At 38.1% G+C, this 14,955-nt stretch overlaps 1 protein-coding gene across 6 annotated transcripts in view; it reads right to left on the bottom strand.

Moving 5' to 3' along the window:
- The window catches only part of PECAM1 (platelet and endothelial cell adhesion molecule 1), a 108,441-nt gene that overhangs the window by 79,014 nt on the left and 14,472 nt on the right, over nucleotides 1-14,955 (bottom strand). For all 6 annotated transcript variants that reach the window (XM_069063963.1, XM_069063964.1, XM_069063965.1 and 3 more), the window contains exons 4-5: nucleotides 8,819-9,118; nucleotides 4,725-5,003 (exon numbers count right to left, since the gene is read on the bottom strand). In XM_069063963.1, coding sequence (XP_068920064.1) covers nucleotides 4,725-5,003; nucleotides 8,819-9,118 — 579 coding nt within the window. The remainder of the gene's footprint in view (nucleotides 1-4,724; nucleotides 5,004-8,818; nucleotides 9,119-14,955) is intronic.

Raw genomic sequence — 14,955 nt, 5'->3', positions numbered from 1 at the left:
AGAGAGAGAGAGAGAGAGAGAGAGAGAGAGACTCCTTTCTTAAATCCAGGGCAAATTGTTCCTTTGAACACTCTGTTGCACTTTGCAATCTTTCACTTCCAAGCCAAGATTTCTCTGGCCAGCTGCCAAGTAAAAAAAAATGATCTGAGAGAGACATTACAATATGAAAACAGAAAATCTCTCTACTGGTCATACTGACTAAACTAGCACCTCCTGATTCTGCAGAATAAGAAGGTAAAAAAAAGAAAAAAGTTTATCATAGTTTTAGAGCTAGGAGGGACTTTAATAAATTACAGAAACCTTTCCTGAACAGAGAAAGGAGAAAGGCTGGTATTGAGATGTGCACCATTGGGGGCTTATCAAAGGTATCTGATAACAAGTTTACCACTAGACAGAGCTATTAAATAGCTAAGATGTAGCAATGGAACCAAAAGATAATATCCACAAGAAATTAAAAGCCTGTGTTTGAACAAAAAAGTGTTGAACAAATGATTGAGTCAAATGAATCTGTTTATAGAAATAGAAATTCACTTTTAGTTAAGAATCTGACCAAAAAAAAGTCTTAGAGAAGAGGCTCACCTCACCCAATCCTCAGTGAATGTCTAAAAAAGACCCCAGAAAGACCAATGATGAAGAAGACAAAAAAGAAATAGAAACAAACTCTTTTATGCAATCCAGAATAGCACAAACACACCAGGGACCACCTAAGGGAATCTTTTTTTTTTTTTTTTAAAGCAATTGGGGTTAAGTAACTTGCCCAAGGTTACACGGCCAGTTATTTTGTGTGGGTGTTAAGTATCTGAGGCCAGAACCCATCCAGGAGCCTCCCGACTCCAGGGCCAGCTCTCTTACTCACTGCCCCACCTAGCCACCCCCACCTGAGGGAATCTTGCAGCAACCTCAGATAAAGATTCAATGTAAAATGCAACAATTCTGAGGTTCTGCCTAATACCTATCAGATTAGGAAAAATGACAAAAAAGGAAAACCATAATTATTGGAGGGGTTACAGACAGGCACATTGGCATACTACTAGTGGAGAAATGTTTGGTCCAAACATTCAAGGAAGTGATTTGGAAATCTACCCCAAAAGTTGGTAAACTGTGCATATTCTTTGATCCAGAAAAACTACAAAGTCTATACCCCGAAGAGATCAAAGGAAAAGGAAAAGCACATATGTACAAAAATATTTATAGGAGCTCTTTTTTTGTAGGAAAGAACTGGAAAGAATGGTGGCATAACCATAAATTGGGTAATGGATAAACAAATTATGGGACATAATTAATGGACTACTATTTATCATAAGAAATTGTAAAAGGGATGGTTTCAGAGATACTTGCATGAAGCAATGCACAGTGAAGTAATCAGAACCAGTAGAACAATTTATGTATTGAAGACAATATCATAAAGAAAAATAATTCTGGAGGACTTAAGAACTATGGTCAATGCAATGACTGACCACAGTTCTAGAAGATTGATGATAAATCCTACTACCCACCTCCTAATGGAGAAATAATTGATTCAGGATGTAGAAAGAACTTATTATATTACATAAATGGGGTACATAAGAAAAAGTATACAAATATAGAGAAAAAATAGTATATAAACATGTATAAAAGTGCAGAGGAAGTAAATGCTGCAAGATCTCACAAAGACACACAAAGAGTTTGGTGTAGAAATGAGCAACAGGGGGAAAAGTGAGAAAAGGGAAAGGACAAAGCAAGATATAAATGGAAGGGTAGACTCAGGGAAGGAAAAGTCACAAGCAAGGCAGATCACCCTTGTGACGTTACTGGTCCTCTTTTGAGAATGAAGAACGAACAACAATGATCACAAGCCAAACGAACTTCAGCTTCAGAGAAGTGTTCATAAAAGGGTGGGGAAAATTAAAGAGAGGAGGAAAACATAAATATCTGAGATCAGAGCTTCGGTTTGGTGAAGAAAGAAATGATAGAGTGGGGGCGGCCAGGTAGCACAGTGAGTAAAAGCACCAGCCCCAGAGTCGGGATGACCTGGGATTGAATCCAGGCTCAGACACTTATTACCCACCCAGAAACACTGGGCCGTGTAACCTTGAGCAAGTTACTTAACCCCAATTGCTTTAAAAAAAAAAAAAAGAAAAGAAATGATAGAGTGGAAGGAACAGACTACAGCATTTAAAGATTGTTGTTGCTCAATCATTCCATTTGGGGTTTTCTTGGCAAAGATACTGGATCAGTTTGCCATTTCCTTCTTGAGCTCATTTTACAAAAGAGGCAACTGAGGCAAACAGGGTTAAGTGACTTGCCCAGGGTCACAAAGCTAGTAAGTGTCTGAGGCCACATTTGAATTCAGGAAAATGAGTCTTCCTGACTTCAGGCCTGGCACTCTATCCACTGTGCTGCCTAGCTACCCCAGTTAAAGATTACTAGTGTTAATCAGTTTTCTTCTTTTGTTTCACCTTCCTTTTTCATCATAAAAAGGGGAACAAAAATAAAAGAGGAAAACATATATACCATGAAATTGATTAATATAAACTCACCCATAAAACAGAGGTATGTAGTATAATGGATTAGAAAGCAGAATCCAGCAGTCTGTAGCATACAAGAAACACACTTTAAATATAAAGATTCACACATAATTAAAATGAGGAACTGGAGCAGAATTTATTATGCTACAGGCAAATTTAGAAAAGCAGGGTAGCAATTATGATCTCAGAAAAGGCAACAATAAAAATGCACGTGGTTAAAGAGGTAAGCAATGAAGTAACATTATGCATAAAGGTACCATAGATGATATAATAATATCAAGTTTTAATATTTATGAAACAAATGGCATAGCATCTAAGTACTTGAAGGAAAAGTTTATCAAATTATAGGGAGAAATAAACAGTGGAATTATAGTGATGGGAGACCCAATGTAACTCCTTTCAGAAAAAGTAACAGAAGGATAACCAAGAGAGTAGTTAATGTCCTGAATATAATTTTGGAAGAGTTAGATATGATAGGTTTCTGGCAGTTACGAAAAGTGAATATGAAGGAAAATATATATATATATTATATTATATTTTATTATATAATATATTATATATATATATTATAATTATATATATATATATATTCCATGGTTATGTATGACAACTTTACAAATACTAACCATGTCCCAAGTAATCAAAAATGATGCAGAAAAGCATAAATATTAGACACACTTCTTGCCTACCACAATGCAATAAAAGTATAATCAATAAAAATTAAGAATTTTGGGGGAAAAGTTTTAAATGTAGAACAAATAATTTCATCCTGAAGAAGTGGCAGATCAAAATACAAATAATAGAAGTAACAGATAATTTCTTTAAGGAAAATTGAAAAAAAAAAAAAGAGACAACCTAATAAAACTTTGGGATGCTATCAACAAAGTTCTTAGATGAAAATCTTTATCTCTAAATATTTTAATCAGTAAAAGAGAGAAAAAACAGATTAATGAATTGGGTATGCCAGAAAACTAGAAAAAACAAAATATAAAAAAATTCCTGCTAAAAACCAAAAATAGAAATTAGGAAAATCAAAGGATATATAAACAAAACTGAACATAAAAAAATAACCTATTGAATTGGTGAATAAAATAAGGAACTTTAGGGGTGAGTGGGTGGTGCAGTGAATAGAGTACCAACCCTGGAGTCGGGAGGACCTGAGTTCAAATCCAGCTTCAGACACTTAACATAAATAAAAAAACACAAACTAGCCGTGTGACCTTGGGCAAGTCACTTAACCCCAAAAGTCCTACCTTTCCCCTCCAAAAAAGCAAAAAAAAAAACCCCAAAAACAAAAAATAAAGAACTTTAAGAAACTAATAAAGAAATTAAATTAATAGACAAAAAAAGATGGACAATCAAATTACAAATGTCAAAAAATAGAAAAAAATATACAACAAATGAAGAGTAAATAAATATTATTTGAAACTATTTTGCCTAACTATATTCCAACAAAATTTTAAATAAAAAGGATAAATATTTACAAAAAAATATATAATACCCAATACCAAGAAATAGAGAATTTGAATAAACAATCTCAGAAAAAGAAATTAAACATGGCATAAAAAACTCCCAAAGAAAAAACATCCCAAACCAATAGATTTACAAGTGAATTATATCAAACATTCAAAGAACAGCTAATTATGATATAATGTAAATTATTTGCAAAAATAGAGAAAGAATACAAAGTCTTAGCAGAAGAAATCAAAACTAAGAAGAAAAAGTAACACATCACCCTACTCATCCTATCTAGTATGAGACTTGTTCTGAAAATTCTTTCAGTAATTCTATAGAAGGTGAGCTTGCAATTCAGTCCTCTCATTCAATTACAAAAGATCCTCCCAGCTCAAGTTCACCAAATGATAAACATAGAAGAATAAAATAGAATGATTAACATATTCTAAAAAATAGAAGCAGAAGAGTGACTTAGTCCAGGACTATTTCTTATCTGAGTTCCATAGAACATAAAGGTAAGGAGAAGAAAATAAGAGTAATAACAACAGTAAAAACAAAGACAAGGACAGTATTTTCTCAGTCTTTGTATTTCCCCTAGAACCAGGCACAAGGTTTGGCATGCAACAGGCAAACCAATAGTACTTAATGAATGAGTGGAAGCAGCAAGTTCCTAGTGGACTGGAATGTTTTGGAGTCTACAGCTAATCTCCACAATATTTTTCTCAAACCTTGAGCTAACCTCATGCTAGTAGCTGTTCTCACCTGTGATATTGATGAAAATGTTGTTGACTTTAGATATCTTGCTAGATTCCACTTTGCAGGTGTAGTTCCCAATGTGTTCCACTCTGGCTATTGGAGTAGAGTAAGTAACTTCTGTTCCTTGCTTAGTGTAGGCCACAATCTCTCTGTCTTTCTGGATGATGATTTCACGATCTTCCAGAAACATATGTGTCACTCGGATTGTGCATTTAAGTTTGAGGGGATCTCCTTCTGTGATCTCTCCTTCTGGTGTTATTTGGAAACTGGGGATTGAAAAAGTTTCTGCAAAAGAATAAACACAGTTCTTGGGCATGGGATCAAGGTGATTCTTGCTACTTCTCTTCTTTTAAACATCCATCCCTTATGATTTTTAAAATTCACTTCCCCTCCTCCCTTTCCCTTACACTCCCCTACCTGCCTTCAGAAAGAACAGTTCAGCAAAACAAGTTTACATATGAACCAGGTCTCCATATGTACCATGCCACATACAAAGTCCCCTCTCTACTAAGAAATGGAAAGTTACTTCTATTTTTCTTGCTGCCTCCCTCCTGTAAACCACTGTTTTCTTCAAAACCTTTCCATTAATCATATTTTCCCCTCTATAGTCAGTGTCCCTCCACTTTCCTACTTTATTTTATCTTTGAGTATATATAGGGAGAAAGGGAATATATACCAGAGATCTTATGAAAGACTCCCAACCTAGGTGTCATTCTCAGCTCCTCACTATCTCTCACCACCTATATCCAATCTGTTGCCAAAGCCTGTGGATCTCACCTTTACAAAATCTTTCCAATAGCTCCTCTTCTCTCCTCTGACATTGCCACCATTTTGGTTCATGCCCTCATCACCTCACACCTGGACTGGTGCAATAATCTGCTGGTGGGTCTACCCACTTCAAGTGTCCCCCCACTCCAAACTGTCTTCCATTCTGCAGCCAAAGTGATTTTCATAAATTGAAGATCCAATCATGTTACTTCCTCTTTTCTCCCTCAATAAACTCCAATGGCTCCCTCTCATCTCCAAGATCAAATACAAAATCCTGTTTGGCATTCAAAGCTCTGCATAACCTAGCTCCTCCTGACTCCACCTTTCCCTCTTCTTATATTATCTCATCAAATGAGATTATATTTGGTAAAAGTACTTAGCACAGTGCTAGGTACACAGTAGGTCCTTAATATATGCGTATTGACTGACTGATGAAGTAGAAACAATAAGAATTGAAAACAAATTGACAACATTGAGATTGCGAACCTCATCCTTAGAGTCCCATCCTTCCTCCTATGACTGTATATAAGATTTTCTTCTGCCTCCTAAGCAACAAAACTGCTTGCCTTTCAAGTCCCTTCTGCAGTCTTACTTAGAAGCAAACAACAAGAATGATAATAATAGCTCCCATTTATATAGCACTTTAAGGTTTGCAAAACACTTTGCCTCACAAAAACAATAATAGACAAAATATGATTTTCTTATTATCCTCAATTCATAGGTAAAAAAAAACTGAGACACAAAGGAGGTTAAATGATTTACATAGGATCACAGAGATACCAAGTGTGAGAGCTGGGAATTAAACCCAGGTCTCATGACTTTATTCCACTCTTTGTTAGCAATGGATGTGCTTCCCTATTTTGGCTAACAAACAAGGTCTGTAAACTTTGCTTTATCTGTGACCACCTCAATCCAGATCCACCTGAACTTTCATCTAGATTATTGAGATGTCCTCCCCATCGCTCTTCCCTGTCCTCTCTCCTCACACCAGTCCATCCTACACACAGCTGCAAACGACACAATCCTTAAACACCGATATGACAATGTCATTCCCTTGTGCAGATAAACTCCATGGCTCCTTATTATCGGGGATAAAATACAAACTCTTGTTTCATTTAGTTAGCTCTTTAAAGCCTTTCCCAACTTGGCCCCAAGCTATCTTTCTCACCTCAGAGAACACCGTTCTTCTCTCACACTCTGCTGATCCAGCCAAACCGCTCTTCTCTGTTCCCCATAAGTGGCGCTCTATCTACCCCTTGTGGGCTTCTGCACTGTCCAGCCTCCATTCCTGGAGCATACTTCTTTCTCACCTAGACCTCATACAATCCCTTTCTTCCTTCCATTCAGCTCCATTCCACATTCTACATAAAGGCTTTCTTGAACCTTCCAATAGCTAGTGCCCCTCTTGCAAACTGCACTGCTTTTAACTAATTTGTATTTGTTTTCTTTATATATATATTCTGCATGTATTAATATATGTTTGTATTATTATTGTTGTTTGCATTATTATATATTGTACATTAATATATGTTAGAATTTAAGATCCTCGAGAGTGGGAATTGTTTCACTTATCCTCTTTATATCCTGAGATTTGGGTTTTGATAGCTCAGAGCCTAAATAGCAATTGTTTTCTGTCCTGGCCAAAAACTCTGAGGGTCCTCCCCTCCCAGACTGAATCTTTGGGAAGGCAAAGTACTTCATCTTTTGTTTCAATTCTAACCTAGTCTTTAATTACTGAATGGGCGTTGCCTCAAACAAACTGAGACCTGGGAAAGACCTTAGTGTAAAAAGGCCAAGGTCTCCCACTGCATCCTGGGCCATAGCTAGACTCTATCATGCCACAGGACTACAATGACTCTGGAGGAGAGAGTGCGGTTGATGATTTTGCACAGCTCTGCCTCACTTAAATGCAATTCATTTGCAATGGCAAATTGCAAACAGTATCTTGCATGAGATACGCTACCTAATTTACCTCCTAAACTTTCTTTCTGTATTCTTTCTTTGCCAATCACATACCCTCTTCTGAGACTGTGAAAGTCATTTCAGCTTAAAGTGATTGGTGGTGGTGCTAGAGAGTCAAACTAGGGGTTTCTTTGTTAGATTTCTTTTTCCTGGAGAGCATCATTTGGAAACTCTTTACAAAGTATTTCAAGCACATTTGCATAATGCCACAACAGTAGGAAGAACTTACCGGTTAAAAAGGTAATTTCTTTACTGTACACTTGTTTGGTAAATATTTACATACGTACATACTACCTTCCCCCAAGAAGAATATAAGCTCCTTATGGGAAGTGACTGTTTGATTTTTGTCTCTTTCCCTAGCATGGTGCTTGACACATAATCAACACTTAATAAATCCTTGTGGATTAATTGATTCTGCCTCTGTTCTGTAAAATACATGGGACTGGGGAATAGATAGCATGTGTCAATATAAAGATTTGGGGATATAGCAGTTATGACAGCCTAGGACAATGATGTTAAAAAAGTACTACATTGGAATCTCCCCATATGATGCCTTATATGAGATACTCTAAGGCCACAACCCCCTGATTTCCTTTTCTGCCCTGCAATCATTTACCATGTCACTTCATTGATTCTTTTCATCCAGGATCTACTCAATGAACAGTAAGATTCTTAGGGGATGAGAGGGGGCAGGTGTTATTCATCTTGGTGCCATTAATAGGGGCCTTCTGTGCGTTTGGGAGATGTGGCACTATAAAATCACAGTCTCAGAGCTGAAAGGAAGCTCAAAGATCATCTGGTCCAACTCCTACCTAAGAATCTCAAATATCTCCAACAAGAAATCCTCAAGTCTATGCTTGAAAACACGCAGGGAGTGAGGAGGAATCCATCTCCTCCTGAAGCGGCCCACCCCTCCTTGGTATGGCTCTACTTTTTAGTCAATGTTGAAATCCATCCTGCTGTAACTTCTGCTTATTGCTCCTAGTTTTGTCCTCTGGGGCTGAGCAGAATGAGTCTGATCCTTCCTCATGCAGTTCTTCAAAGGCTTAACCTAAATACTCTACATTATTCCAATCAAATTATAGGCCATAGTCTTCTGTCCCCTTACCATCTAGGTCACTCTCCTCTAGATCCAAAAGCCATTTTCCATAGGGAGCCCTGGGACCTACTGATCTGACCTTCCCTATTCTGAAATCACTGACACCCACAGAGCTAAATGAGTAATCACACCCCCAAAAAAATCTTAAGTAGATACTATAGTCTTGAGAGAAAACTGCCCAGATAATAGGTTCAAATGTGGTATCTTTATACCCAAACCAAACCTGCATACCACAAGTAATTTACAACGGAAACAGAAGAAGAAATCTTACCTCTCACAGTAACCAGGTCACTCTTTGTGAATTCTGAGGCCTCCAAGAAATTCCCAAAAGAGATCTTGGCCTGGCATTGAAAAATTAAAACGTGGTCTTGTTCTTCTATGGGGAAATCCATCGTCACATAATTTTTATTTAGGACCAGTTTTTCTTTTCTCTGCTTGCCAATATCCATTTCCAGTTTTTCGATTATAAAATATATTGGGGGCTTCTCCTCAGGCACGGAACACTGAACTGTCACCATGCTTCCTTCCATCACTTCCATCTTGTCCACTATAACCCTAGGATTCGGTACTCCTTTGTGGAAAAAGAAAAGAAAAGAATGAATTTGGTCTGGAGTCATAGACTAGGCTCTTCTGGACCATTTATGGTGGCCAGGTTAGTCTGATGGTTGGCTTGACTTTTCTTCAACATGCAAATAGTGCAACAACCTTGTATTAGTTCCATGTTAGGTATCTAGTACCTTGTGAGGTGCTGTGAAGGGAGCAGATAAAAAGAAGTTTAAGACATGATCTATGCCTTCAAGAGTTCACAATTTCCCTAGGGAATAGATATATTACTAGGAGAGGAAGAACAGGGCTTTGACCCTGGGCTCCAAAATTCAAAGAGCACTACTTCTTCTGCAGGGTGGTTTAGTTCACACACCAATGCACCCCTACACACACACACACACACACACAAACATGTCCTCCCTTGCCAGCAGCCACACCAGCAATAGCCTTACAATATCCCATATCTCCCCCTACCTCAAATGCATTGTCCTGATGCCAAAATTGTTTGAACACTTGAAATGATAAAAGAAAGACAAAGTAAGTCATCAAGTACTAAACTGAATATAAATCTAGCGCCTCAAATATATGGAACAGATAAGAGTGAGTAGTCAGAAATTGAAGACCCACATATTGACTGAAAACATCAGGGAAGATTTTCACTGAGTAGGTGATCCTTGGAGAGTGAATAAGATTTCAATAGCAGCAACAGCTCAGCCCTGGGATGTAGGAAGTATAGATATATTATTCTCATTCCACCCAAGAAGTAACTGAATTAGCCATGGTCTATCAGCTGATAAGCCTGGAATGGAACCCAGATCTCTTAATTCCAAATCCATCATGTTCCTTCCACCACACCATTGCATATAAATATGTAAATTTAAGAATACACACACACACACACACACACATATATATACATAGTCAGGACCAGCAAGATGTCTTTGGAAGACTGTGAGAAGACCAGCAGGACTTACTAAAAAATAGTTCACATTTACATAGCTCTTTACAATATATAAAAAGCTTACCACAAACAATGCCAAGTTAGATGATACAAGTATTATTACTCCCTTTTTACAGATAAAGAATCTGAGGTTCAGAGAGTTTAGTGACTTGTCTTTCATTCAATGGTTAGAAAATAACTGCCTCTTGAGTAAATGCTTTTCCATTACACTATGCTGTCTCTATATGCACAAGGGAGCTGTTGGGGAATAAGGTAAGATAATATTGGATAGGTAAGGTGATGATAAAGAATTAACTTTTAATCTGATAGGCAATAGAGAATTGCTGTAGGTTCTTGAACAGGGGGAGGATCTATGCAAAATACATTGGATGGGAAGAGACTGAGATTGTTTATGAAGTTATTTCAGTAACCTAGGAATAGGGTGGCAATGGGGAAGTGGAGTGGGGAGGTGGCAATGAAAACAGAGTAGAAAAGGAAAAATTGATTGGACTTGGTGACAAGATTGCACTGTTCCGGAAGAACATGTGAAAACAAAAGAACAGGCTATGGGTCTCATTAGTTATCACCATGATGATAGACATTTTGTCAAAATATTTTGAAACTGTCAGCTAAAATATCATGTAATCAAAGAAAGTTAAGAACTAAAGACAGAAGGTTCTCTGAGAAGTCAAGACACTTGGTGGAGCTGGGAATTGGCTCAATCAGTCAGGAAAATAATTTAGAATTATGTGAGAAAAGTGACTAATCTGTTCATATCTCTTTTTTTTTGCTTTTTTGGGGGGGAAGGCAGGGCAGTTGGGGTTAAGTGACTTGCCCAAGGTCACATGGCTAGTAAATGTTAAGTGTCTGAGGTTGGATTTGAACTCAGGTCCACCTGACTCCAGGGCCAGTGCTCTATTTGCTGTACCACCTAGCCACCCCTGTTCATATCCTTTAATTCAACAATCTCATTACTGGGCATGTACCCCAAGGAAACCAAGCATAAAAATATAGTCCCAATATATCAAAATATTCATAGCAGCACTTTTTGTAAGTAAAAAGTAAAAAATTGAAAACAAAGTAGGTGTTAATTGGGCAGAACAAAACATTATACATAAATATAACAGAACATACTATTCTATTTTTAAAAGCATGATTATGAGGAAATCATAGAAACATAGGAACACTTACATGAACTGATGGAGAATGAAATGAACAGAACCAGCCTAGGCACTGGGATACAAATACAAAGAATGAAATAATCCATACTCTCAATAAGCTTACATTCTAACAGGGGACAACATACACAAAGACTAAAATAATAGAAATTAAAACAATGCAAAAAATGCAAAAATAGTGATTCTAAGAGAGAGATAATGAAACACTTCTCCCTCCTTTTAATAAAGAAAGGTAAAATGGACTAATGGATGTTAAATGAGAAACAACAGACATGGTTGTTCTTCAGCCAGTTTTATCAATTTGTATGTGCCTGTTTTAAATGACCATATTCATGGGGAAGGAAGGGAGAGGTGACTGTATAACCAGAAATGGATAAAGAGTAAAGGGATCAGGGGGGTGGTCAGGTAGCACAGCAAGTAAGAGCACCGGCTCCAGTGTCAGAACGACCTGGAGATCGAATCCCAGGCTCAGACACTTAGCACCCACCCAGAAACACCTGGCCATGTAACCTTGAGCAAGTTACTTAAGCCCAATTGCATAGGGGCGGCCAGGTGGCTCAGCAAGTAAGAGCACTGGCTCCAGTGTCGGGATAACCTGGGGATTGAATCCGGGCTCAGATACTCAGCACCACACCCAGAAATAACTGGCCGTGTAACCTTGAGCAAGTTACTTAATCCCAATTGCTTAAAAAAAAAAAAAAAGAGTAAAGGGATCAGAAAATCGTCAAAATATCAATAAAAATTTTAAAAGTAGAGAGGCCATGCTGATCAGAAGACCTAGCAAGTGCCTCTCTAATTAGTCTCTGACAATCATGCTCCTCACCTCATTTAGTCCTTTCTGAACCCATCACCCTTTCTGCCTTGATTCAAGGACTTATTAGGGAGAAAATATTTCAATACTATTCATTAGAGAGTACCCATCTCTACTCTTTGCTTTTGGGTCTGCCAAAGACATAGCCTACTGCCCTGCTCACCATAAGCCTGGTACCAGGGTGAGCCTGAGGACACAGAAGTATCCTTCCTTATTCTTGCTGGCACAAGAATAGCAAGAGAAAAGGCATAGTGTTAAGCCAATCAAATCCAGCCTCCTATCTTCAGGCTGCTCAATAATATCAGACAGATATAAATGGAGAGGCAGCAGGGTACAGACGAAAGAGGATTGGAATTGGAACAAGGGGACCTAGGTTTAAATCTAACTCTATCACTCATTATGACTTCATAAATCACTTTACACTGGACATCAATTTCCTCTTTTGTACAAAAGAGAAGTGACTAGATTACATGGTCCCTATTGCATGGTTCCCTTCTAATTCTAAATACATTCAGATATAAGCTCCATCAGAACAAGGGGTATTCTGTTTTTGTCTTTGTATCCCTAGCACCTAGAAAAATACTTGGCAAACTTTTAAAGTTATCCCTTAAAAATTCCTTAGGCTGTGTTTCAAAATTTCCTGGTCACCAATTTCCTCTCTCACATTTAATCTTAATTCTTTATGCTATAACTTTTGTTTTTGTGGTTTAGTCATGTCTGACTCTTTGTAATCCCATTTGGGATTTTCTTGGCAGATACTGGAGTGGTTTGCCATTTCCTTTCCCAGCTCATTTTACAGATGAGGAAACTGAGGCAAACAAGGTTAAACAGGTTAAGTACTTGCTCAGGGTCACACAGCTAATAAGTGTCTGAGTCTGGATTTGAACTCAAGAAGATGAGTCTTCCTGACTTCAGACCTGGCATTCTATCCCCTGTGAGACCTAGTTGCCCCCAGTTATAGCTCATCTCCATTCAATTTTGTATTATCTTCAAGATGAAGAATAGTTGGTCTCTATGCTTTATAAGTGGGCAACTAGGTGGCACAGGGGATAGAATGCTGGGCCTGGAGTCAGGAAGAGTTATCCTCCTGAGTTCAAATCTGGCCTCAGACACTTACTAGCTGTGTGACCCTGAGCAAGTATTTAACTCAATTTCCTCATCTGTAAAATGAGATGGAGAAAGAAATGGCAAACCACTTCAGTATCTTTGCCAAGAAAACCCCCAAATGGGGTTATGAAGGGTCTGACATGACTGAAAACAAATGAATACCACCACCACAACAATGCTTTATATATCTGTCGTCCTTGATTTTATCAAAGGAATACAGCTTCTTGGCAATGTCATTTTCTTTTTTTTTTTTTTTAAAGCAATTGGAGTTACACAGCCAGTTATTTCTGGGTGTGGTGCTAAGTATCTGAGCCCGGATTTGATCCCAGGTCATCCCGACTCTGGGGCCAGTGCTCTTACTGCGCCACCTGGCCGCCCCTCAACATCATTTTGTATGACAGATTTTTTTTACCCCCAGTAAACTTGACACATAAAGTGTCCCAACTCCTACACTGACCAGTAGTATAAGCATGGATAAGTCACATAAGGCTATTTCCTCATCTGTAAAATGGAGATAATAGTACTTACCTCACAGGGTTGTTGTGAGGATACAATTAATATAGTTATAAAGTGCTTTGAATACCTTAAAATCATCATTCATCTTGTCTCAACTCTTCACTCTCCTTCATGCCTTGTATGCAGGCAGATGCCAAATCTTATTGCTTCTCCTCCAACAATATGATATGGGTTGAGCCTACCTTTCTGGGCTTCTTTACACATCACCACTCTTCACACGCTCTAGATTTTCGCCAAATCGGCATAATTACTGGTCCCTTTCCTACCGCCATACCTTGCACATCTTCCTTACCTCTGCCTGTTAAGATTCTTATTTTCTTCAAAGTTCAGCTCAAGTTGTAACTGCTAAATGAGCCTTTCCCAATCCCTGAGTCTTAGTGTCTTCTAATTACTTTATATTTACTTTGTAAATAAGTAAAATATAAACACCTCGAGGGCATGAACTGCTTCTCTTTTGTCTTTGTGTCTCCAGCATTTAGCACAGATCCTGGCATACAGTAATTACTAAATATATGCTTGTTGATTGGTTGTTATAAAATTAGTAAAGCTGAGGTGCCACATGATGCAATCTGTAGCAGAAATAACTCTAGATTTGGAATCAGAGAACCCATGTCCAAGTCCCAATTCTTCCGTTTAAGAACTGTCACACGGGGCAAAGCATTTCTGATTTGCTTTTCTGAGCCCAGATTCCTCAGTTTTAAAATAAGGAGAATAATACTTGTGATACCTACTTCATATGGTTATTATGGAGAAATAATATAGAGCTTCTGTGCCATACAGATATTAGCTATTACCATTGTTATTCCCCAAAGGCTTTTGGCAAAATAAGAGAGGAGAATGGGAAAAAAGAGTGAAGCTTCTGACTTCTAATGAAAAATGTTCCCACCCCTGACCTGTGGGTTTACCCTGAACCACAACGAGGATGAGGTAACTGGGGTCTTGCACAAGGGCACCAAAATTTAGGGAATGCCGAATGCACTTGTACTCCTTTTGCTGAACAGAAACAACTCTACTTAACCTCTAGTTAGCAAAAATAACTAAAAATGGAAGCAACATGACATGCTTCCTCCCTCCCCCTAAAAAGGCCACATTCCAAGTGAACTCTGTCACAGCCCATCCCTCTATGGACAGTAGTGTCCATAGCACTGTCCCAGGTTCTGTCTCCTTCTGCCCCAAGTGAGTCCCAGGTACCAATTATTAGTTATGACTAGGTTTACCTACTAATATCTGTGTGCGGAAAGAAAGCAAAGAAAAAAGAAGGAAGAGGAAGGAAGGAAGGAAGGAAGGAAGGAAGGAAGGAAGGAAGGAAG

The sequence above is a fragment of the Petaurus breviceps genome, unplaced genomic scaffold (assembly GCF_028583685.1).
Source record: "Petaurus breviceps papuanus isolate PSGF00001 unplaced genomic scaffold, PetGlider_PUasm1.0 90617, whole genome shotgun sequence".
In the NCBI taxonomy this organism is placed as follows: domain Eukaryota; kingdom Metazoa; phylum Chordata; class Mammalia; order Diprotodontia; family Petauridae; genus Petaurus; species Petaurus breviceps.
Note: the sequence above shows the minus strand (reverse complement) of the source record. Positions and strands in the feature narration are given on the sequence as shown.